This window comes from Leucopleurus acutus, assembly GCF_964270905.1.
Source record: "Leucopleurus acutus genome assembly, chromosome: 3".
Classification (NCBI taxonomy): domain Eukaryota; kingdom Metazoa; phylum Chordata; class Mammalia; order Artiodactyla; family Delphinidae; genus Leucopleurus; species Leucopleurus acutus.
Genome location: NC_139145.1, coordinates 3,682,105 through 3,703,475, shown reverse-complemented (window position 1 = coordinate 3,703,475; position 21,371 = coordinate 3,682,105). Strand labels below are relative to the sequence as shown.

At 60.2% G+C, this 21,371-nt stretch overlaps 1 protein-coding gene across 4 annotated transcripts in view; it reads left to right on the top strand.

Moving 5' to 3' along the window:
- The window catches only part of DPP9 (dipeptidyl peptidase 9), a 41,161-nt gene extending 20,263 nt beyond the window's left edge, over window positions 1-20,898 (top strand). For 2 of the 4 annotated variants that reach the window (XM_082836390.1, XM_082836391.1), the window contains 13 exons: window positions 589-650; window positions 2,229-2,329; window positions 2,995-3,172; window positions 3,406-3,568; window positions 6,953-7,032; window positions 10,036-10,188; window positions 10,594-10,729; window positions 12,696-12,841; window positions 13,792-13,938; window positions 14,814-14,966; window positions 15,593-15,735; window positions 17,067-17,178; window positions 19,826-20,898. In XM_082836390.1, coding sequence (XP_082692516.1) covers window positions 589-650; window positions 2,229-2,329; window positions 2,995-3,172; window positions 3,406-3,568; window positions 6,953-7,032; window positions 10,036-10,188; window positions 10,594-10,729; window positions 12,696-12,841; window positions 13,792-13,938; window positions 14,814-14,966; window positions 15,593-15,735; window positions 17,067-17,178; window positions 19,826-19,918 — 1,667 coding nt within the window. In that variant the 3' untranslated portion in view covers window positions 19,919-20,898. Of the gene's footprint in view, window positions 1-588; window positions 651-2,228; window positions 2,330-2,994; window positions 3,173-3,405; window positions 3,569-6,068; window positions 6,683-6,952; window positions 7,033-10,035; window positions 10,189-10,593; window positions 10,730-12,695; window positions 12,842-13,791; window positions 13,939-14,813; window positions 14,967-15,088; window positions 15,224-15,592; window positions 15,736-17,066; window positions 17,179-19,825 lie in introns of those variants that run through there. The other 2 variants (XM_082836392.1, XM_082836393.1) reach the window with 2 other exon arrangements.
- Window positions 20,899-21,371: the final 473 nt, after the last annotated feature.

Below are 21,371 nucleotides of genomic sequence, written 5' to 3'. Positions count from 1 at the left end.
GACATTACCTGCTGGGGTGCTAGAGCCACGGGGGCCAGAGTTGAGATCCGTCGTAGGAATAACAGGGGCCTGAACCAAATCCCACCCTGGAGGGCATGTCTCGGTCACCCCAGCCTATAGGCCACCTGCCTCCCGACAGCTGAAGACTGGCTGTGTCACTGGGACGTGGGCCACCTTTTTGCATCATTGGTGCTTTTGTTACGGGCGTGTGCTGTCTTTGCAGCCAGCATTCAAGCTCTCCAGAGGCAGAGAGGCATCTTCCTCGTGTTTGTGTCCCCCTCACGGCCCTCCCACCAGCCCAGGCCTGACCTATGTTCTTAAACAGCAGAGACGTTGCCACGTCACTGTCGGGACTAAGGTCCAGGCCCAAAGTCAGACAGTCCTGCCTGGGGGACTTTGTGCCTGGGCCAGAGAGGGTGACGCACCTACAGAGAGACCTTTGGCCACCTGGCGCCTTCCTCCCCTCCCCCCACGCCGGCCATGTCACTGCCTGTGAGGATCACCCCCCACCCCAGCCACTGCCCCCAACACCTGCTCTGAGCCCTCTTGGCGACACCTGCCAGATCCACCTCGCTTTCGTTTCTGCAGGCAGCAAGAATCCCAAGATCGCCTTGAAACTGGCTGAGTTTCAGACCGACAGTCAGGGCAAGGTAAGAGGGGTCTGGGCGCCCGGGAGAAGCTTCTGGATGAGGAGAGGAGGGCCGGGGTATGCGCTGGGAGACGGGTCCGGAGGCGGCTCGCCCCCATTGCATGGCAGGTGCTTCTCTTGGCCAACTGAACCTGAAGAGTTTCTGCCCGGAGCCCCGGCTTCCAGGCTGGGCCCTGCCGCCCATCACTCTGAACCTGGACTCCGAGACGGGGAGTGGTGAGCCCAGCCCCACCTGCCTCCAGGTGGCCCCGAGGCGTGGGGAGGGGACGCCCGGGCATGCGAGGGCGGTGGCTCGCAGAGCTTCCAGAACAGGGAGCTCAGAGGGGTGGGGAGCAGTTGCCTGGAGCACCCCGACCTCAGGCCAGGGGTGCCCCACCCCAGCCTCTGAGCAGCTCCTCACGTATCACTTCACCGGCCCCCATCTGTTCTGCATCCTTCCCTCTGTCAGCTGGTCGTCGTCGCAGACAAGGGTCCTCATCGCCCAGGGAGTCGTTCCTCAGGACCCCACAGCCAGGAGGGCAGAGGAGGCTAAGGGGAGAAGGGCTGTAGGGATGCCCAGCCCCACGTGGGGATGTCAGAGGGCGACGCCCCTCGCAGTAGAGGTTGGAGCAGGCGGACGAGCCGGGAAGCCCCTGCATATTTTTGCCAAAATGGCTTCCCATGTAATGTTTCATAAAAGAGGCGTGAGATTAAATACACCTATTTTCATGATTGGGGGGGTGGTTTTGGGTTTGGGCATGATTAGGCCCTAACCAAACCCCTTCTGCACTCTTGACGAGAACATTACGGCAGATTCTACAGGGATCTGTCCTAAGTGGCTTTGCTGAGCCCCCACCAGCTGTTGTAAATGGTTCCTGGCTGCGTCGGATAGGCAAGGTCCCGAGCCGGGCGTGGGTTTTGCCCACTGAACAGGCAGGTGGGGCAGGCGGGGGTTGGTGGCGAGCCTGGGTGTGGGCCGTGCTGAGGCCCTGCCCGCCTCTCCTGTCACCCCTCCCGGGGAGATGCCCTGCCAGCCCCGTGTCACCTCCAGGAAGCTGCAGCAGCCAGAGGCTGTGTCTTACCCAAGGCCACCCGGCTCTTCAGTGACAGCCCAGGCCAGAGCCCTTGGTTTCCAGGCAACAGGCTGTCATAGCAAAGTACCACTGGGAGGTTTAAGCCACTGAAGTTCATCATCTCCCGGTTCTGGAGGCTAAAGGTCCAAAATCAAGGTGTTGACAGGGCTGGCTCCTTCCGAGGCCTTGAGGGAAGATCTGTTCCAGGCAGCCCCCCTTGGCTTGGAGACAGCCGCCTGCTCCCTATGTCTCGTCACAAGACGTTCTCTGCCTGAGTGGTGCCTCTGTCCCTTTTTATAAGGACACCCGTCCTGTTAGGTTGGGCCCCCCACCCCAGTACGACCTCATCTGAACTAGTCACACCTGCGACCACCCTGTTTCCAAATAAGGCCCCCTTCTGAGGTACCAGGAGTTAGGGCTCCAACATGTGGAGCCGGGGGGGACACAGTGCCCCCCAACAGTGGCTGTCTCCTCCTGGGCAGCACATGGGCAGGCCGGACTGTGACCCGAGTCTGCTTTGCCTTTAGATTGTGTCGACGCAAGAGAAGGAGCTGGTGCAACCCTTCAGCACGCTCTTCCCGAAGGTGGAGTACATCGCCAGGGCCGGCTGGACACGCGACGGCAAATAGTGAGCGTCTCCCTCACTAGGCAGAAGGTGTCCCTTCGCAGTCACTTTCTACCTCTCCTGTCCAAGTTGGGGCAGACACCTCTAAACCAGGGCCCCAAACCGCCACCCGGGGGCCAAATCCAGCCCGCTGCCCATTACCATACAGCCCACAAGCCAAGAATGGCTTGTCCGTTTTTCAGTGATGCAGGGGGAGATCCAAAGAAGAGTATTTTGGGGGCTTCCCTGGTGGTGCAGTGGTGAGGTCGCTGTGCTTCCACTGCAGGGAGTGCGGGTTCGATCCCTGGTCAGGGAACTAAGGTCCCACAGGCCACGCAGCACGACTGGGGGGGGAAAAAAAAAAGAAACTGTCCACTTAGAGTAGAATATGAAACAAAGGATAAATAAAGGCTGAGGATTTGGCAGAAGTCGGCCAAGTTTACAAATGATGTGAGGTGTTTTCAGAACAAGCTGGATTGCACGGTTCTGTCAGCACCCCCGTCTCCCCTTGAGCGGACGTGCCGGCTACGGACCCTTTGCGTGCTGCAGGGTCACCTGCTCAGGTGTCAGTGAGGTCGGCAAAGGAGGTGCCGTTCTGATCAAACACAAGTGTGGAAAGGGGGCCATTGGGCCCTGGCTGGCCTCCGCTGGCCCCTGAGGTGCCGGTCCTCTCTTGCCTCGCCCCCCAGTGCCTGGGCCATGTTCCTGGACCGGCCACAGCAGCGGCTTCAGCTCGTCCTCCTGCCCCCGGCCCTGTTCATCCCCACCGCCGAGAACGAGGAGCAGCGGGCAGCCTTCGCCAGAGCCGTGCCCAGGAGCGCCCAGCCGCACGTGGTGTACGAGGAGGTCACCGACGTGTGGATCAACGTAAGGGCAGGGGTGTGTGCCCCGCCCGGGCCGGGGTCCCGCATCCCCGCCCCCAGCTCCCCAGCGGGACGGGGGCTGGCGATGTGGAGAAGCCAGCTCCGGAGGGAGAGTCGGTGGGGTCTGACCTCTAGCCAGGCAGTCGGCGCCTCCCCTTTCTCAAAGGGATGTGTCCCCCCACCACCCCCGCCCCCGCCTCTGACACATCCTCTCTCTCTCTCTCTCTGCCCGGACAGGTTCACGACATCTTCTATCCCTTCCCCCAACCAGAGGGAGAGGACGAACTCTGCTTCATCCGCGCCAACGAGTGCAAGACCGGCTTCTGCCACTTGTACAAAGTCACCGCTGTTTTGAAGCCCCGTGGCTACGACTGGACCCAGCCCTTCAGCCCCGGGGAAGGTGAGCGACCCTAACTAACACCTTGCTCATCGCCTGTGGTTCAAGCCTGTGGTTTGCTCCCTGGTCCTGCCCCAGAGGGAGTGGGTGCCAGTGACTAAGAGGCCGGCCTTTCCCAGTGCCAGTCCTGGTCTGGCAGGGTTCTCACAGCCGGCTCCCGGCTTAGTCAGGCGGCAGTATCTATTGAGCGCCGACTACATGCTAGGGCCTTTGCACACCAAGTCTGTGCTGTCTGGCTCTTTATAGGAAAAGCTGCCCCGCCCTAGGTGCGGGGTCAGGGTGGGGGGGCGGGTATCACTGTAGGAAGAGAAAAGCGAAGACCTCTGCTCTGGTGGAGGAGGCAGGCATCATCCACATACAGTGAGAGGCCAGGGGCACAGCAGTGGATAACGTGCCACAGAGCAGAGAGCGGGTGGAGGCAGAAGCAGCCACAACACGGCGCTCCAGGCCGAGGGTCAGCCCGTGCAAAGGCCCTGCGGCAGGGCAGGGCTGGGCCTGGCGTGTTGGAGGGACAGCCAGGAGGCCCGTGTGGCTGGAGCAGAGTGAGCGAGGGGGAGACAGGGAGGAGGGGAGGGCAGGGAGGGGAAGGGGCAGGTGGCGCAGGGCCTCGTGGGCCGCGGGGAGGACCTGGGCTTTTACCATTGACCTTCGGCCGGTTTAGAATGATTCTTGTGGCTGTTCATGGAGCAGAGCCTGAGGGAGGGGGGAGGTGACAAAGTTGGGGTCAGGCAGTGGGGCTGAGCTGACTCTGCTCTAGATCCAGGTGGGCCCGATTCTGGATGTACTTGACTGCTGAGCTGACACGGTGGATTGCACTGGGGTCTGAGAGAAAGAGAGGGAGGGACGGCGTGGACGTCTGAAAGGGTTTTGGAGTTCCAGTCTGAGACAGAAAGACTCTGAGGGGACAGTTTAGGAGAGAACTGTTGAGCTGGGTTTTGGACGTGTTCAAGTTGAAGCTCCGTGCAGGTTCTGGGGACCAGGGTGGATCCACGGTGGGAATGTGGGTGTCCTCACACACGGATGGCATCTCAGCCTGGGGACAGGCTGGGGCACCAAGGGCGGAGCCTGGGTAGGTAGGGTGTGGTCTGAGTGCCAAACAGGGCTCTCAGAGCTTGGAGCAGGGTCTCCCCGGCACTGCGGACATCAGGGCCGAGTCACTCTCTGGGGGGTGTCGGGGCCCTGTGGAGCAGCATCCCTGCCGCCACCCACTCGATGCCAGGAGCACCCCTGTTGTGACAACCACAGATGAACCCAGACACCACCCAGTGTCCCCTGGGGGTGGGACTGTCCTGGATGAGCCACAGGGCTTCAAGGCCATGCCCGCTAAGGAGACTGAGGCCGCCACGGTGTGAAGACGGTCACCCAAGGGAGGGGGTATCCGGGGGGCTCAGGCGCCGCAGGAGCCCGAGGGTCAGGAACAGACTAAGCCACAAGCTGCCGGGGCGTCAGGTGAGATGGGGACCAAGGAGTGACCACCGTCTGGGCGTTGTTGTCCTTCAGGGTTGAGCGCGGCCGTCACAGGCCAGCTGAGCCGTCTCAGAGACACTCGTCAGCATTTGCTTTCCTGTTTGGAAACCCCCTCGCCTTGGAGATCTCACTGGAGAAATCCTCATCCTCCCTCTTGAAATGGGCAGCCAAGAGCTCTCGTTCTGCCTGGTGGTTGTTGAGTGGGGCTCATGGCAGGTGCCCCCGGGGGACCCCTGCCTTTGAGGTGGGCCCTGCTGGTTTCCCCTCCGCCCTTTGGCGCCCCGACTGCATCCTCCCCACCGCCCTGCCTCAAGGCCTCCGCCTGCTGCAGGCGACTGAGCGGTCCAGAAGGCGAGGCCAAAGGAGTGGGTTCCTTAAGGGCGTCCCGGCCGAGTGGGAGGGCGGTCAGGAGGCTGGGGGACCCGGTCAGGAGGAGTGTGTCCAGGTGACACAGGTGGCTCCCCAGCGAGGGGCCGGGAAGGGAGGAGGGAGGAGCCTGGCATGGTCTGCGGGACCCTCTGGGCCGTGAGCAGCGTGGGCTTGAGCCCAGAAGACGACTGAGGGCAGTCAGAGCGAGTGGGAGCAAGGCAGGGGGACCAGCAGGTTGAGCCATCGTCCAGGCCTCCTGGGGGCCTCCTGGGGGCAGCAGGAGAATTGAGGGCACAGCGACTGGACTGGGAGCAGGCGTGTCGGCAGGGCCGGCCCCAGAGGAGGCCTGTGCGACTGGGCTCCCTACCTGGGCCCAGCAGAGTGGGTGTCAGCAAAGGCGTGAGTGGGCAGGAAGTGGCACATCCGGCCCCTGGTGAGTGAGGGGCGGAGGAACAGCCCTCCCTCCCGGGTCTCCTTGTGACAAGTCACCCGGCCCAGGTCTCTGCACTGGAAGTTCCTGACTGTGCAGCCCTGTGGATCTGTGCGGGGACATCTGTCCCTCCCTAGGTGACGTGGTCAGTAGTTTGCTTCAGATCCAAGAGGATAGAAAACAATTTTAGGGACTTACCTGGTGGCACAGTGGTTAAGGATCTGTCTGCCAATGCAGGGGACACGGGTTCGAGCCCTGGTCCGGGAAGGTCCCACGTGCCACGGAGCAGCTAAGTCCGTGTGCCACAACTACTGAGCCCGCGCACCTACAGCGCGTGCTCCACAACAAAGAGAAGCCACCGCAATGAGAAGCCTGCGCACTGCAACGAAGAGTAGCCCCTGCTTGCGGCAAGTAGAGAAAGCCCATGTGCAGCAACGAAGACCCAGTGTGGCCAATAAATAAATAAATATTTAAAAAAAAAAAGAAAAGGAAAGAAAACAATTTTAGCCAGTGCTCATAAACTGTCTTAATAATTTCTAACATGTGGCAAGACACATTCCGTATTGTTATGTACCTGGTGAAAATTCAACAGCGAGGCCTACCCACCAAAAAACCTCCTGTAACTCCACTGAGCCTTTGCTCAGCCCCAGAGTTTAATCAAGATCTGGTTACGTGGCCTAAGCAGTCACAGGTCCAAGCATGGAAGGTCGCGGTTTGACCTGCAGGATTCTAAAATTGGGTGCTTTTTTTTTTTTTTTTTTTTGGCCACATGGCCTATGGGATCTTAGTTCCCCAGCCAGCCATTGAACCTGCGCCCCCTGCAGAGGAAGTGCAGAGTCTTTACCACTGGACCACCAGAGAAGTCCTGAAGATTGGGTGCTTTTGATAAAAATGCAGATCCCTGGTTTTTCTGGGGAAATGCTGGCGCCCCATCCACATGGTGGGAACCTCGCACCTCGCTCCCTGGGCCGTGGTGTGCCGGGTCCTTGTACCATCCCTGGGGCCCAGCCGGTGTACCTGCCCATCACCTGGCTGCCTGGGCTCCGTGGAGAATTCGTTGTGTGCTTTGAGTCCCCATCATAGCTTCCCGGGCTCCCTTCACCTCTTTTCCTTTCTTCCAGATGAATTTAAATGCCCCATCAAGGAGGAGATCACACTGACCAGCGGCGAATGGGAGGTTTTGGCAAGGCACGGCTCCAAGGTACCCGAGTCTCCATGCATGCTTGTACACGCATATGTGCACAGACACAATGCACACGCGCTCCCGCCCCCTCCAGACCCCCCGGGCCTGTGGCTTCTCTCTCCGCCCCCCCCACCCGGCCACTCCCTCCTGCTCTGCACGCCGAGGGCCACGGGGGTTGTGCTTCCCACCCGCTGGAGACCCTGGGTCCAGGAAGCAGGCTGTCCTGAGCATCCTTTGTTGGATCCTAGTGGGTGAGGCCCAGCCCATTCTCAGTGCCACCTGGAGCATTCACGTAGCCTCCATCCACTCCATGAAGCCACCTGTCCCCAGGACAGCAGTCTGTGAGTCTGTGGGACACTGGTGGTGCCCACCGTAGAACTGTCCTGCAGCTTCCAACGGGGGCCCACCCCCATGCCTGCCCCGGGAGGTTTGGGAACAAAAGATGCAGCTGCAGGGCTGAGAGGTGCACCTTCCACTCCCCGACCGATGCTCCATCATAAAGACCAGGGCTTCCCTGGTGGCGCAGTGGTTGAGAGTTCACCTGCCGATGCAGGGGACACGGGTTCGTGCCCCGGTCTGGGAAGATCCCACATGCCACGGAGCGGGTGGGCCCATGAGCCATGGCCGCTGAGGCTGCGCGTCCGGAGCCTGTGCTCCGCAGCAGGAGAGGCCACAGCAGTGAGAGGCCCGCGTACCGCAAAAAAAAAAAAATGTGACCAGAGTATCTTCACCGGGGTCCAGGTCTACAGAATTCCAGATTTTCCAAAGAGACCCCTTAATCAGACCTCCTGGATCCCTGCCTCACACCAGCATAAAGGCCTCCTGGACCAAAGACTTAGATGGAAAAAACTAAACCATACAAATAACCAGGAGGAGTTGTGGCCAACCCTTTTAAAGTTGAGAGGTGGGCTGCCTGTGTGCTGCCCAGGGCTGCCAAGAGAAGGGGGCCAGGCACCCCTGGGCAGCGCAGCCAGGGGACGTGGCTCGGCCTTTCTGGGGTGCAGAGGCGGCATCTATTACAGCGTCAACCTATGTCTCACCTGACCCGGCAGCCCCAGGTCTAGGCGTGGACCTTACGAGGCCACCCCAGGGCACACTCGAGAGGTTAACGTGCAAGTGTGCATTGCTGTGCTCTTCATACAGTGGGAAATAGTGGTTAGAAAACGCTCGAGCAAGAGAAAAGTGTTATTGCTGAGTTCCGGTTCTGTAGGTAACTGTGTCCGTTCCCGTATGACCACACCTGGCCCTACTCAGTCGCTCTGCTGTGGTTGAAGCTCACTGGAGGCCCCTGTGCTCATAGCCTCGCTCAGCCCCTCACTAGCTGGGTGCTAAGACTCAGTTTCCTCACCTGTGAGATGGGACCATCAGATAGCGCTGGTCCTCTCCACAGCAGTTTCTCCCTTGGCGCCATGGACACTCGGGGCCAGAGATGGGCACTGTGGGTGTGGAACAGCCTCCCTGGCCCCCACCGTGGGGATGACAACCACAGATGTGTCCAGAGGCTGCCAAACGTCCCTGGGGGGCAGAACAGCCCTGGGTGAGGACCCTGCTTTAAAATACTTGGACGCCCTCAGCGCAGCATCTGGCAGACACACAAGACAGTCCTTTCTCTAAGGACTTCCCTGGCGGTCGAGTAGTTAGGACTCGGCGCTTTCACTGCCGAGGGCCTGGGTTCAGTCCCTGCTCAGGGAACTAAGATCCCACAAGCCATGTAGTGCGGCCAAAAAAAAAAAAAAACCCCAAACCTTTCTTTAACGTGAAAGTTTTACCTTCTGCATGCCTTATCTTTTTACCCAGAAATTTTCTTTAAAAAAAAGGCATTTTAAGAATTAAAAAGGGAAAGAGAGCCCTCTGCCACCGCCACGGCCGCGTGCTCCACGTGGCCTGTGCCATGGCCCCGGGCCTCGGTGGGTCCCCCACCTGGAGATCCTTCCTGCCTGCATATCTTCTAACACGGTCCTTGTGACGACAGCAGCACACGACTTAACTACCTGTGGTGTGGGGTTTTCCCACGACATCCTCCATTTCTAGAAAACCAGCATTTATTTTTCAAGTACCGTGACAGCGAACACATCAGTGTTTGTTGTAAAAATTGAATCGTTCTAAATAATCCCCTTCCATCCTCACCCCAGACCCCTGTGACCTCCCCACTCTGCCTCAGAGGTGACCACGGGGGGAAATCACTGCAAATCTTTCCTATTTTCACACATCTCCACAGGAGCATCATAATTTTAGAGGATTTGTAGGGTTTTTTTAGACAGTACAGCTTTATGTGGCCACGGAGAACTGTGCCGTAATTACGGAGCCAGTCCGTCTTTTGGGCATTCAGGGTGTCACCTCTCTTTAGTCTGAAGACCACTTGGAGCACCTTTGTGCCTTCGTTTTGAACTCACCTCTCTGGTGGAGTCCTCAGGAGCAATTCCCAGGGGTGTAATTGCCGGTTCGGAGGATGTGCCTTTTTGAAGTGCCTCTTTAAGCATCTGTGCTGCGTGGTCAGCCCCAGCAAGGCAGTGCCTGTTCCCGGCCCCAGAGCAAGGTTCCTTCCTGCACCTCCTGAGGACAGTGCCTAAGAACCATGCCAGGGGTCTGATGGGCGTTCCCCCAGGAAACCGGTGGGGCAGGGAATTACCACTTCTTAACCCTGAGCACCTGGGTCAGAGAGGTGGGCTGTCCCCACTGGGGACCAGGGCCGGGGACTGGCAGGCCCAGGACAGGCCCTCCCTCAGCCTCTGTCCCAGCACTGGGGCCTCAGCCCCCCTCAGCGGCTGATCTGGATCTGCCTGGAAGGAGCTGTCCAGACCCGGAGTTCTGATTGCAAGTCAGACCGGAGAACACGCAGTTAGCCCAGCCCTAGTGGGGTCTGCTCCTGCCCCACGGGGTCTGTGAAGTCTCCCAGACAGCTCTCCAGCCTGTGGGCTCAAGCCAGCTCGGAGAGAACGGGTCCCCTGTCCACAGAACGCTGGGCCCTCCCTGGGGGTGGGGAGGGCGGCCCTGTCACCAAGAGCCCCCGTGCCCCCGCAGATCTGGGTCAACGAGGAGACGAAGCTGGTGTACTTCCAAGGCACGAAGGACACGCCCCTGGAGCACCACCTCTACGTGGTCAGCTACGAGTCAGCCGGCGAGATCGTGCGCCTCACCACGCCCGGCTTCTCCCACAGCTGCTCCATGAGCCAGGTGGGCACCTCCCTGATGCTCTCTCCCTTGGAACATTCTGGAAGATCAGGCAGCATTCTGGAACGTGAGCACAGGGCTACCCCCATCCCGGACAAGCAGCCAGTGGCTGTTTGCTGGCTGCAGAACCAGCAAGATAGGCACACTCTGGCATCGGGCAGGTCTGGCTCTGACCCCCACCCCCGCTGGGTCCAGCGGCCTCCGCCTGGGGTCCCCTGGCCAGGGGACAGGCTCCTCTCACCTCAGTCTGCTTATGTGCAAGGCAGGGCTGGTGGTAACAGCAGCAGAGTTAGGCAGGGGAACACACCACACGGGGTGAAGATGGCATGTGGTTGATGCAGGTGGCGGGCGAGCAGGGAGGGGGAGGGGGAGGCGCCCCGCGGTCTCAGCACCCCGTCCCGCCTGCAGAACTTCGACATGTTCATCAGCCACTACAGCAGCGTGGGCACGCCACCCTGCGTGCATGTCTACAAGCTGAGCGGCCCCGACGACGACCCCCTGCACAAGCAGCCCCGGTTCTGGGCCAGCATGATGGAGGCGGCCAGTGAGTAGCCCCAGGCCCCCGGGCTCCTGAGCGAGTCCTTCCCCTGGGGAGCCCCAGCTTGCTCGTCGCAGGCCTGGTAAATAAGGCAGGTGAGAGGGGGCCATCTGGGCGAGCACAAGGCATTGAGCGGCGCGGCCCCGAGAGCGGGTCGAGCATAACCACAGGCCCCGACCTGTCCTGTGGGCCCCCCGAGACAGTCTCTGGTTTCTGTGCTGCTGTTATGGATGGAGCACATACTCGGTGCAGGAGCCAACTCTGCCAGATGGATGGGGTCCCTACACGGGCCATCCTCGTCCTCAGGGGCGGCCGTCTCCAAGGGCGCCTGTGCAGAGCAGACGCTCCAGAGCCTTCATTTGTGGAAGGAGCTGGGAGTAGGTCGTGAGGGGCCTCGGGGAGCACGAGGCAGCTTGTCAGTTTGCCCAGGAGCCTCCGGGGTGCCAGGACTCTGCCCGGTTGACCCCATGTTCCAATGCTGGCTGCGGAAGCGAAGGCAAGTCAGCTCATCTCGCTGAAATGTTTGCTTATCCTCTGAACGGTCCAGTGGCCCCCCATGGGATGTAAACCAAGCGCTCACGTAGCGCCTAGCTCATAGGAAGCGCTCACCAAAGAGGACGCCCTTTCCTGAGCCCAGCCCTGCCACTTGCAGATTTCTAGAACATTGTAGGAAATAGGAATCCCTGGAGTTTGGGGTGGGTTTTATGGGCTGGAAAACAGTTTGTCACATCACTGCCCCCGAAAGCTGAATAAGTAAGCAGCCCCCTCCATCTGACAGCTCAGGCCCTGACTCTCCCCATGTCACCATGGACGTGACAGCGTGGGAACTCTGGCCCTGGTTCACAGAAGAGGAAACAGGGAAGGGAGGGGCCTGCCAAGGCACCCAGCACAGCCAGTGGGGCAGCACTGGGGGTGCGGGTGTCCCGATCCCCAGCCCCCGGCGTGCAGGCAGGCAGACGGGGGCACCGCTGCCCCAAAAGTCCAGTCTCACCACATCTGTGAGAAGCTGACAAGCTGGCCCGTGGGCCAACTCCGGCCACGTCCAGTCATTTTGGCATCACCCGTGGTGACTTTGGGGCTGCAGCAGCAGCAGAGTCAAGTATAGTCAGCCCCTCCCTAGCCACAGCCACACGGACGCAGCCAACCACAGAGCATTCCAAAGAGAAAAACTTGAGTTGTGCGTGGCAGCTGTTCACATAGCGCTTGCATCGTATTTACATAACGTTTGGTATCGGGCATTACAAGTAACCTAGAGGTGACTTAAAGCTAAAGCACGTGGGAAGGTTTGCATAGGTTATATGCAGATACGGTGCTATTTCACATGAGGGGCTTGAGCACTGGCAGGTTTGGGTATCTGAGGAGCGCCCTAGAGCCAATCCCCTGAGGATACAGAGCGACGAGCGTGGTTACAACCCAGAGACACACGACGGCTGTTCTGCGTGTAAAGCCAAAAATACTTACTACTTAGCTTTTTACAGTAAATATTTGCAGACCCCTGACCTACATCGCTATTTACTTATTTTCCTCTTAAATGGACACTCTGTTTAACCTAAATGAACTTAAAGGAAGAGTTGTCTTCACCACTGGATTGGAAAACCAGTGTTGCTTTGCAAAGACACAGGTAACCATGAAAATCAGAGAGAGCCCCCTCCCCGCCATGAAACTGTCCATTAATCAGATCCCAGCGTTGTCATCACCTCCGTACTAGATGAGCCAGTGTCGGGGCTCTGGAGTTGGTCCCGGCCAGACTGTGGCCTGACCCGAGCTGGCTCACAGGGTGCAGGGTCACTTCCGCCCTCAGCCTCTGATTTTAACTGTCGGGCAGCACAGGAGATGGGGTGCCTCCGGTCCACCCTCCGGGGCTGGGGGAGTGTGGGCATCGGCCAGACATGGGCCCTGCTTCGAGGTGGGCTTCCCGGGCCCGCCCCGGCCCAGCCCGGCCCTCGGAGCCACAGCCACTCTGTCTCCGCAGGCTGTCCCCCGGATTACGTGCCCCCGGAAATCTTCCATTTCCACACGCGCTCGGATGTGCAGCTCTATGGCATGATCTACAAGCCGCACGCCGTGCAGCCAGGGAAGAAGCACCCCACTGTCCTCTTTGTGTACGGAGGCCCGCAGGTGGGCGCTGCCCTGCTCCCCACACCCTCCCCCCTCCCCCAGTGCCCCTCCCCATCCCCACTGGCCACGCGGGGTCCTTGGGGGCCCCTGGCTCTCCGCACACCGCACTCTCCGGCACAGCCACCCTTTCACCTGCTGATACTCCCGTGTCCCTCTGGGAAGCCCCCCTAAACCCGGCGTGTGTGTCTGGGCCACCTGCCCAGCAGTGACCCACTCTCACCCCTGGTCACCAGCTTGGGGACAGAGGTGGCCAAGGGCCCTGGGCCCAGCTCTCTGTGAAGGGGACAGGCCAGGCAGGCAGGTTGGCAAGCAGGTCCATCTAAGAGAGCGGTTCTCTGCTGGAGGTGGTCTGTCCCCCAGGTGGTACTTGGTGATGTCTGGGGACGTTTGTAGTTGTCGCAGCTAGGGTGGGGGATGCTCCTGGCATCTAGTGGGTAGAGGCCTCGGATGCTGTCAACACCCTACAGTCAGCGGGATGCCCCTACCCGCAGAGGACGATAAGGCCCCAAACATTCATCGTGCCAAATAAGGGACTAGCGTAAGTGACGTCACTTGGGGAACACAGTGCCCGCCACCCGCAGCAGTTTTTGTGTCTGTTTTTAGAGATAACTGAAGGGTAGAAAAGAAAGAGGCTGAAGAAATAAGGGAGTAATTCCATGGAGGGCCTGGGGCAGAGTCCCTGGCCGAGAAGGGAGCCTGGCCGGGGCCTTCCTCTCTGTAGCACATCCCAAGCACAAGGCCTGGTGCACAGTGGGCCCCCGTCTGACCTTCCCCTCCCCACCACTTCCACAACCTGCCCAGGGCCATCCATAGCCTTCACGATAGAGCACAGGCCCCGTCTTCAGGCTGTAAGCCCCCGTCCCATCCCGCTGGCGTCTCGCCTGTCTAGCCCATCCTGCCGGTGTTTTACTTGTATTTCTCACACTCGCCTCATCTCGCCTTCCCCACAGGTGCAGCTGGTCAATAACTCCTTCAAAGGAATCAAGTATTTGCGGCTTAACACTCTGGCGTCTCTGGGCTACGCCGTGGTCGTGATTGACGGCAGGGGCTCCTGTCAGCGAGGGCTCCGATTTGAAGGGGCCCTGAAAAACCAAATGGTAACATCTCTTCTCAGTCCCTTCCTGTGTGGTGAAGGGGGACCTGGGGCTTGGGGGTGGCCCTGGGGCACCTTCATCAAAGATGGTCCTGGCCAGGATGTCAGTCATAAGTGGGGCGGCCTTTGGAACCAGAGGGAACATCCACTCTGTTGCTCAGCTCTGAGTTGGGCCTATGGGGAGACAGGTAGACACACGCCCCACCTGGTGCCTAAAACCCAGATGCAGCCAGACACGTCATTATAGGCCTGATCAGCAGGAAGTCCCAAGGGTTGGGCAAGACAGGCACTGGTGGCTGTGGAAGTGGTGCTGATGGTGGTGATGGTGGTGGTGGTGATAATAACGATGGTGATCGTGATGCGGATGGTGATGGTGGTGGTGATTCTGAGGATAATGGTGATGAAGGTGGAGATGGTGATGAGGATGAGGACGGTGATGAGGATGATGATGGTGGTGGTGGTGATGAGGATGGTGCTGGCGGTGGTGATGACGGTGATGACACCAGCTGTTCATCAAGCCTCAGCATACGCCAGGCCTCAGAGTACAGGACACTCGGCATCTCGTTTCATCCTCACACCCACTGTAGACTCGGTCCTATTCATGTTGACGTCCTCGTTTTGGGGATGAGGAAACTGAGGCCCAGAGAAGGGACATGACTTTCTCAGAGTCAGCCAGGGGATGGCGGGGCAGGGTTGGTGCCAGGCCTGTCTGACCGCCACCCCAGACAGCAGATTTGCATGGGGCCTGGAGAGAGGGGTAGCTTCCAGAGAGCTGCTTTTGATCCAAGAGGAAGAGGGCTCCCTGCAAGGGAAGAGGTGGGACAGCAGGGCGCGTGCCTGGGAGGAGGCCACTGAGAGGTGCCTGGCCTCATCCCCCAGGGCCAGGTGGAGATCGAGGACCAGGTGGAGGGCTTGCACTTCGTGGCCGAGAAGTACGGCTTCATTGACCTGAGCCGGGTTGCCATCCACGGCTGGTCCTATGGAGGCTTCCTCTCGCTCATGGGGCTGATCCACAAGCCCCAGGTGTTCAAGGTGGGTCCTGTCCCCACCTCCTCCCTCCTGTCTGCCAGCGCCCACCCGTGCCCCTTGGAGCCCGCCCCCCCGGGGGAGGCATCTTGGCAGGGGCCTTGCCACGTGGCTGTTTCTCCCCGCAGCAGCCCCATGGGGCCGAGCCCCCCTCCTCATTGCCCGCCACTGCTGACCCCAGGATGGCGTCCGGCTGCACAAAACCCCGCCAGCAGCTCTCTGTGGGAGGCTGAGCCCGGGACCCCGGCCTCGGATGGGCAGAGGTGGGGCATGGTGTGAAGAGCGTCGGGGGAGGGGCCCCCAGGCCGGCGGCACTGTCAGGGCACCGCGGGGCGGCGATGAGGAGGCGGAGGCGGCAGGAAGGCAGTGGGCCCAGGGAGGGGCCGATCCCGGCCCCGGCGTGCTCATTCAGCTCACCCACCCTCCCGAGACAATGCACGGTCCACGGGGGAGACACGTCTGAGGGCCCCTCCCCTGCCAGCCCCCGTGTGCATGCCCGCTCCTCACGTCCTCTGGGGGAGGCCCCGGGACAGCCGGCCAAGCGCAGGCTCCCAGGACCTGACCTTTGTGTGTATGTGTCTCTCTCTTTCTTTCTCTCTCTCTCCCCCCGCTCCATCCACTGTGGCCCTCAGGTGGCCATCGCAGGTGCTCCGGTCACAGTCTGGATGGCCTACGACACAGGGTACACAGAACGCTACATGGATGTCCCAGAAAACAACCAGCTTGGCTACGAGGCGGGTTCCGTGGCCCTGCACGTGGAGAAGCTGCCCAATGAGTAAGACCCCCACCTGCCCTGACTTCAGGGTCGCCAGGGCTGGCCCACCTGTGGCCGGCTGGGCGTGGCTTCCGCACCTCCCACTGTGCCTGCCCCTTGGTCCCCTCTGCTCCCGCAGCCCTCCCTCCTCACCGCTCCTCACTGAAAGCAGGTGCCTGGGTTCTCTTGGAGCGAGGAGGGAGGGAAGCCCCCCAGCCCTGCTCCCAGAAAGATAGAAGGGAAGGTCTAGAGTCACACCTTGCACGTGCTGGCTCCCCTCATCCCCCAAACATGCGGCCCACCATGGACCCCCTGAGTCAGTTTTGAACCTGAACGGCCTCTGTCTTGTGGGTTTTGACACCGTAGTTCAGAACACAGGTCCACAGTGGTTCTAACATGTAGGTGTGTTGGAACAGCTCTGATGTCCCACGTCAATGCTTTGGGCATTGGCTTCTGATTCGCCGATTGAAAAGAAACTGGCGTGGCCAGTTTCTGGTGTGGCTCTGTCTGGTGAACCTGGGCCCCACCTTTAGTGCCAGGGTTCTCGTCACAGGCTGACCCCGCCAGGGCCCCTCTCCCCGCAAGGCTGCTCTCTAGTCTGGAGGGTGGCCTGGGCTCCACAGTGGCGTGCTGTCATGCAGCCAAGCTCAGAACCCACTGCTCCATGGCCACTCCGATTGACGTTCACATTCATCCCAATTCACTAGAACAGTAAAACCGTGGAGACAGATGACCAGTCGTTGCCCAGGGTGGGGAGTGCCTGCTCATGGGCACAGGGGTTTGCTCCAGAGTGGTGGAAGTGCTCTGCAGCTCAGGATAGACATGATGGCTGCACGACACTGTGACTGCACCAAATGCCCCGAAATCCCTTTAAAATTAGTAAATTTTAGGTTGTGCGTCACGTCAATAAGTTATTTTTATTTATAAATCAAATTTTTAAAAAGTAAGGTTCCTCGACCACCCTTGCCACATGTCAGGCACTCAGTAGCCACCTGGTGGCGATGGGTGGCGCAGGTCTAGAACGTTCCATCGTCTCAGAGTGCCTGTGGGCAGCACTGCTCCAGAAGCTTCCCCGAGCTCAGGGCATTCCAGGCACAGCCTCTGCGCCCACCCCTCCCCTCCTCGCCTGGAAGGAAGTGAGGGGTCTCCCAGACCCGCCAGTTGTGCACTGTGCACGGGATTTGAGTTCCGCCACGTTCTGCTGATGAGCTGCTGCTTCCGCCCTCGCTGTCCTGGGGCTGGGACGGGACCCTGGGCCCCCAGCCCTGGCTGAGCGTGGACTGTGGTGTGACTGCCTATGGGCGGGAGAAGGGGGTCTCGCCCCAGACCCTCACGCCCACCTTGTCTTCCAGGCCCAACCGCCTGCTCATCCTGCACGGCTTCCTGGATGAGAACGTGCACTTTTTCCACACAAACTTCCTCGTCTCTCAACTGATCCGAGCAGGAAAGCCTTACCAGCTCCAGGTGGGTGGCTCCTCCCAGGAGCCCGCTGCGTGGGCAGCAGTGGGTTGGGGCACCCGTGGCCGCGCCCCCATCCTCACACCTGACTGCCTGGCTCCACACTTAGCCGGCTCCCTGGGTCCCGACCACCATTCAGCAGTCGTGCGCTGATCGCTCCGGGTCCGCGCCACCTTCTGCTGGCGACACCTGGGAACTGGGCCCGGTGGAGGGAGGCTGATGTTACCGAAATGATTGCGCATGCGCGCCAGGAACCTTGCTTTGAAGGAACTGTACAGAATACTGAAAGCATCTGGGGGCGGGGCGGGGGGGGTGTCCCTTGACGGGGGTCAGAAAATAATTCCCCGAAGAGGTGACATTTAAGGGTGCTAAAGAGTAAGTGGGGACTCATCTAGGCCTTGGGGGCGGCTGTGGAAGACACCAGACAGGAAATTAGTAGGAGGGAGCAGCTCCAGGACGGGAGACCAGGGTAGCTGGAGCCAGCAGGAGAACAGCTGGGAGCAGGATGTGGTGACCGGCATGGCAAGCCGCCTGACGCCTCCGCTGATGGGCGGGACTTCAGCAGTAAGGGGCGGAACCTTGTGAGAGGGCGGGGCTTCAGCGGTAAGGGGTGGGCCTCAGGGGAGGGCTGTGTTTTGTTCCGAAGGGTGAGGCGAGGTGTCAGGCCTCCCTCTGGCAGCCCTGTAGACAGAGGCCCATGGGGGCCAGTGGGACATGAACCACAGTCAGTTGTCCCGGAAGGAAAGGGGGCGGGAGTGGGGAGCGAGAGGTCTGGTGGATTCGGAGGAGTGGGGGGTGGGTGTGCTGGAGGCGAGAGGGACAGATTTTATTACCTGCTGCTGCCCTGCAGTCTTTCCGCTTCCTGGACGCCTCCATGCGCTCTGAGGTGTCAGGGGAAGACATGTTGCCATTCAACAAATGGGGAAACTGAGGGTCACTGGGCAGGAGGGACAGGCCGCAGGGACCTGTGGCTGGGCATGCGCTTGCCAGACAGGACAGGAGGGAGGCGGGGCTCCCTGTGGGTGAAGAGCTGGGTTGGGCGTTGCTTGGCAGTCCCCCCCCCCAGCTGCACATGCTCTCCAAACACAGGCCAGAGGCAGCTGCACATCAGAGCAAAGGAGTCAGGCGGGGCCAGGATGGATCCTCACCTGTCCCTTCTGAGCCTGAAGCCCTGAGCCTCGCTGCTGGGATAGCCACTCCCTTCCCATGCGGCCGTTGGTGGCAGGTCCTTTAACCTTGGGCCTTGTCTCCTCATCTGTGAAATGGGCGTGATAACCCCTGCCTCCCAGAGCTTGTGAGGGTCAAATGAGTTCTCTCAGGAAAAGCATTTGGCACACAAGGGGGTCCCAGAGGCTTGTGAAGGTGAGACAAGACACTCCCTTGGGGGCTGCGAGTGGGGGAGATGGAGCACGCCCACCTTCCTCTTCAAACACCGGGCAGCAGTTGGCCTGGAGGCTGACAGCCCCAGCTTGTTGGTGCATCACGTTTGTTGTCAGATGTCAGGCCTGGGGGCTGGGAGCACAGTGGGGAGCCAGATGGACCCTCTTCCTGCCCTCACAGCCCAGAAGGAGGAAGAAGTAACCAGACCCAGGGTGGCATGAAGGGGTGGGTGCAGCGGGGTCTGTCCCAGGCAGTGCCGCTGCCCCGGGCCTGGAAGGAGTGGGGCCCGTGAGGCTGTAGGGGCAGCAGGACCCAGGAGTCCAGGTCTTGATCTCAGGCTGGCAAGTCCTTGTGGACCTCTGAGCTGGGGACCATATGATCAGACTTGTGATTCATCCAGGAAGGATTCATCAAGGCGAGGGTGGAGGAGGGGAGATTTCTGGGCAGTTCGGTGCATTCCTAGGGTCTGGAGCAGGTTTCACGCCTACCCCATGAGCCCTTAGGGCTCCTCTGAGAACTGCTGGGGTGCAGGAGCCCTCATTTCATAGCCAGAGGCAAGACCTGCGTCCCTGTCACCATCTACCCAAGAGCCTGGACATGCGCTCAGCCAGGCCTCAGGGACTGGGTGATTCCTTGGGCATGGCCCTTGGCACCAGCATGCTGCCGTTTCTCTCTGGGGATGACCCCCCTCAGGTGGTGAGCAGACCCAGGAAAACACCTGGCACAGCCTGGGGTAGAGAGGCTGTCCTGGGGCCTTAGCATGTATAATCCCCAATGGGGCCTGTTGGCGAAATGAACGTGGCTCAGTTGGAGGCACCAAACATCTGTGAGACATGAAGCCCCAGCCACTCACGGAGCTGGGTTCCTTGCAGCTCTCTGGGTTTGGGGGACAGAGCAGCAGCACAGTTTCTTAAGGCTTTCGTATGTGCAAGTCCTCTGTGTTTGAGACCTTCGCTTGCCCAGGCCACAAAGACCCTACAGGGTCTGAATTCTTCGCTCAGCTTTTATGGGGGGCTGCCGTCAGGCAGGCTGTCACTTGCCCAGAATTAACACAGCAAGCTGGCCGTGGAGGGGGGATTCGAACCTGGGTCCCTCAGTGCCGGAGCAAGACCTCTTCCCTTCCTGCACCCTCCCGGGGGTTGGGGGGCGGGGGTGGGACCGAGGCCCTGAGGAGAGACACTCTGAGCCCGGGGGTGGAGGGGTTCGGGGGTAGCAGGGCACAGGGTGCAGGGGTGCCTCGGTGCCACCAGCCTTGCCTTCTCTGTCCACCCAGATATACCCCAACGAGAGACACAGCATCCGCTGCCCCGAGTCCGGCGAGCACTATGAAGTCACACTGCTGCACTTTCTACAGGAATACCTCTGAGCCCGCGGTCCGCCGCGTGCGGGCCTGCACAGTCAGAGCACAAGTGGCTTCGCTGCCGCCGTTGCCGGAGGGACTGAGCGGCCCTGCAGGCCCTGTGCAGCGCCTCCTCCCACCGGCCCCGCCAGACCGCCCGCCCCAGGAGCTGCCGCCTTCGCCCCAACGCCTTTTACTGTTTTCGTTAACGCTCCTGGGGTTTCAGCCTGCTGCTTCTTCGTGGCCAGGATGGAGAGATGAAGCCAACGTCCACGAGGCACTTCCTCAAGCCATCCCTCCTCTCCCTGTCATCCAGGAGCGGGAGCCTCAACTCCGCTGGGCACTGGAGGCCAGAAGAGACTCGGAGGAGCCAGCCTTTGCCCCGGGGACCCCCAGGCCCAGCCCGGCCACCGGCGCAGAAGCATGCGGTTGCCTTTCCTCCCCACCCGCCCACTTCATATTTGTGTTTCGTTTTTTCTTTTTGGGGGTGGGCATTTTTATGAATTATTTAAAAGAAAGATAGCAAGGGGTGCCTAAATCTAGATTCAGGGTCTGCCGCTGGGCCACAGGGTTCACCCCAGCCGGCACCCGAAGCCCACAGCAGGAGTCGTGCCCGGCAGGCCGTGAGCGGTGTGCAGGGAAGCGGGGCAGCCTTCCGGCCCGGCTTTCAGGCAGGCTCTGAAGCGCACCCGGCCCCGTTCTCCCCAGCCCAGCCCTCCACCACACGTTTCTGCCTGGCCCGCCAGCCCAGACCGGGGTTCCAGGGCTGGGAGTGGAACCCTCCCCGCCTCAGGGTTATCCTTACTCCTTCCTTTCCCTCCCGCCGAGAGTTCTGCCAGGGGCGGGTAGGAAAAAAACAAAAAAACAAAACAAAAAAACACCCCACCAGAGACGAACCACCTCTACACATTATGAAAAGAAAATATTTTTGTCGATTCTTATTCTTTTATAATTATGCGTGTAAGAAGTAGACTCATTAAACGATTCCAGATGGAAGCGTCGCCGCCTGCCTGAGGTGCCTTCTGAACCCCTGGGGCTGGTGATGGGGGCTCCCTGAGTGGGCGGGGGTCCTGGGAGGAGGCTTAGCCAAGGGCAAGGCGGTCCTTGCAGTCGAAGGATGGGGGCGCTGCTTGCTCAGCGGTGCTGCCCTGGCGTGAAGTGGGGGGGTGGGGCGCCAACTGGCCCAGTAAGGACAGTCCCAGAGTCCTGAGGCAGCCCGTGGGTGCCTCCGAGGTGCCTGGCCCTTACTTCTTTTTGCACCTCTCCTTGTCCAGAGACTTGACTCAGCGGTTGGGGGTCAGGACACACCGACAAGGGACGGCAGGCCGTGCCCCTCTTCATGTCTGTCCTAACAGCTGAGAGACTAGGAGACCAGAGACCATGCCTGCGCAGAGGGCACTCTTGGTACTTGAGTTTCTAACAGCACGGTGGCCTCTCCCTGTGCCATCAGCCACTCCATCCTTTCGGAAAGTCCAGTTTT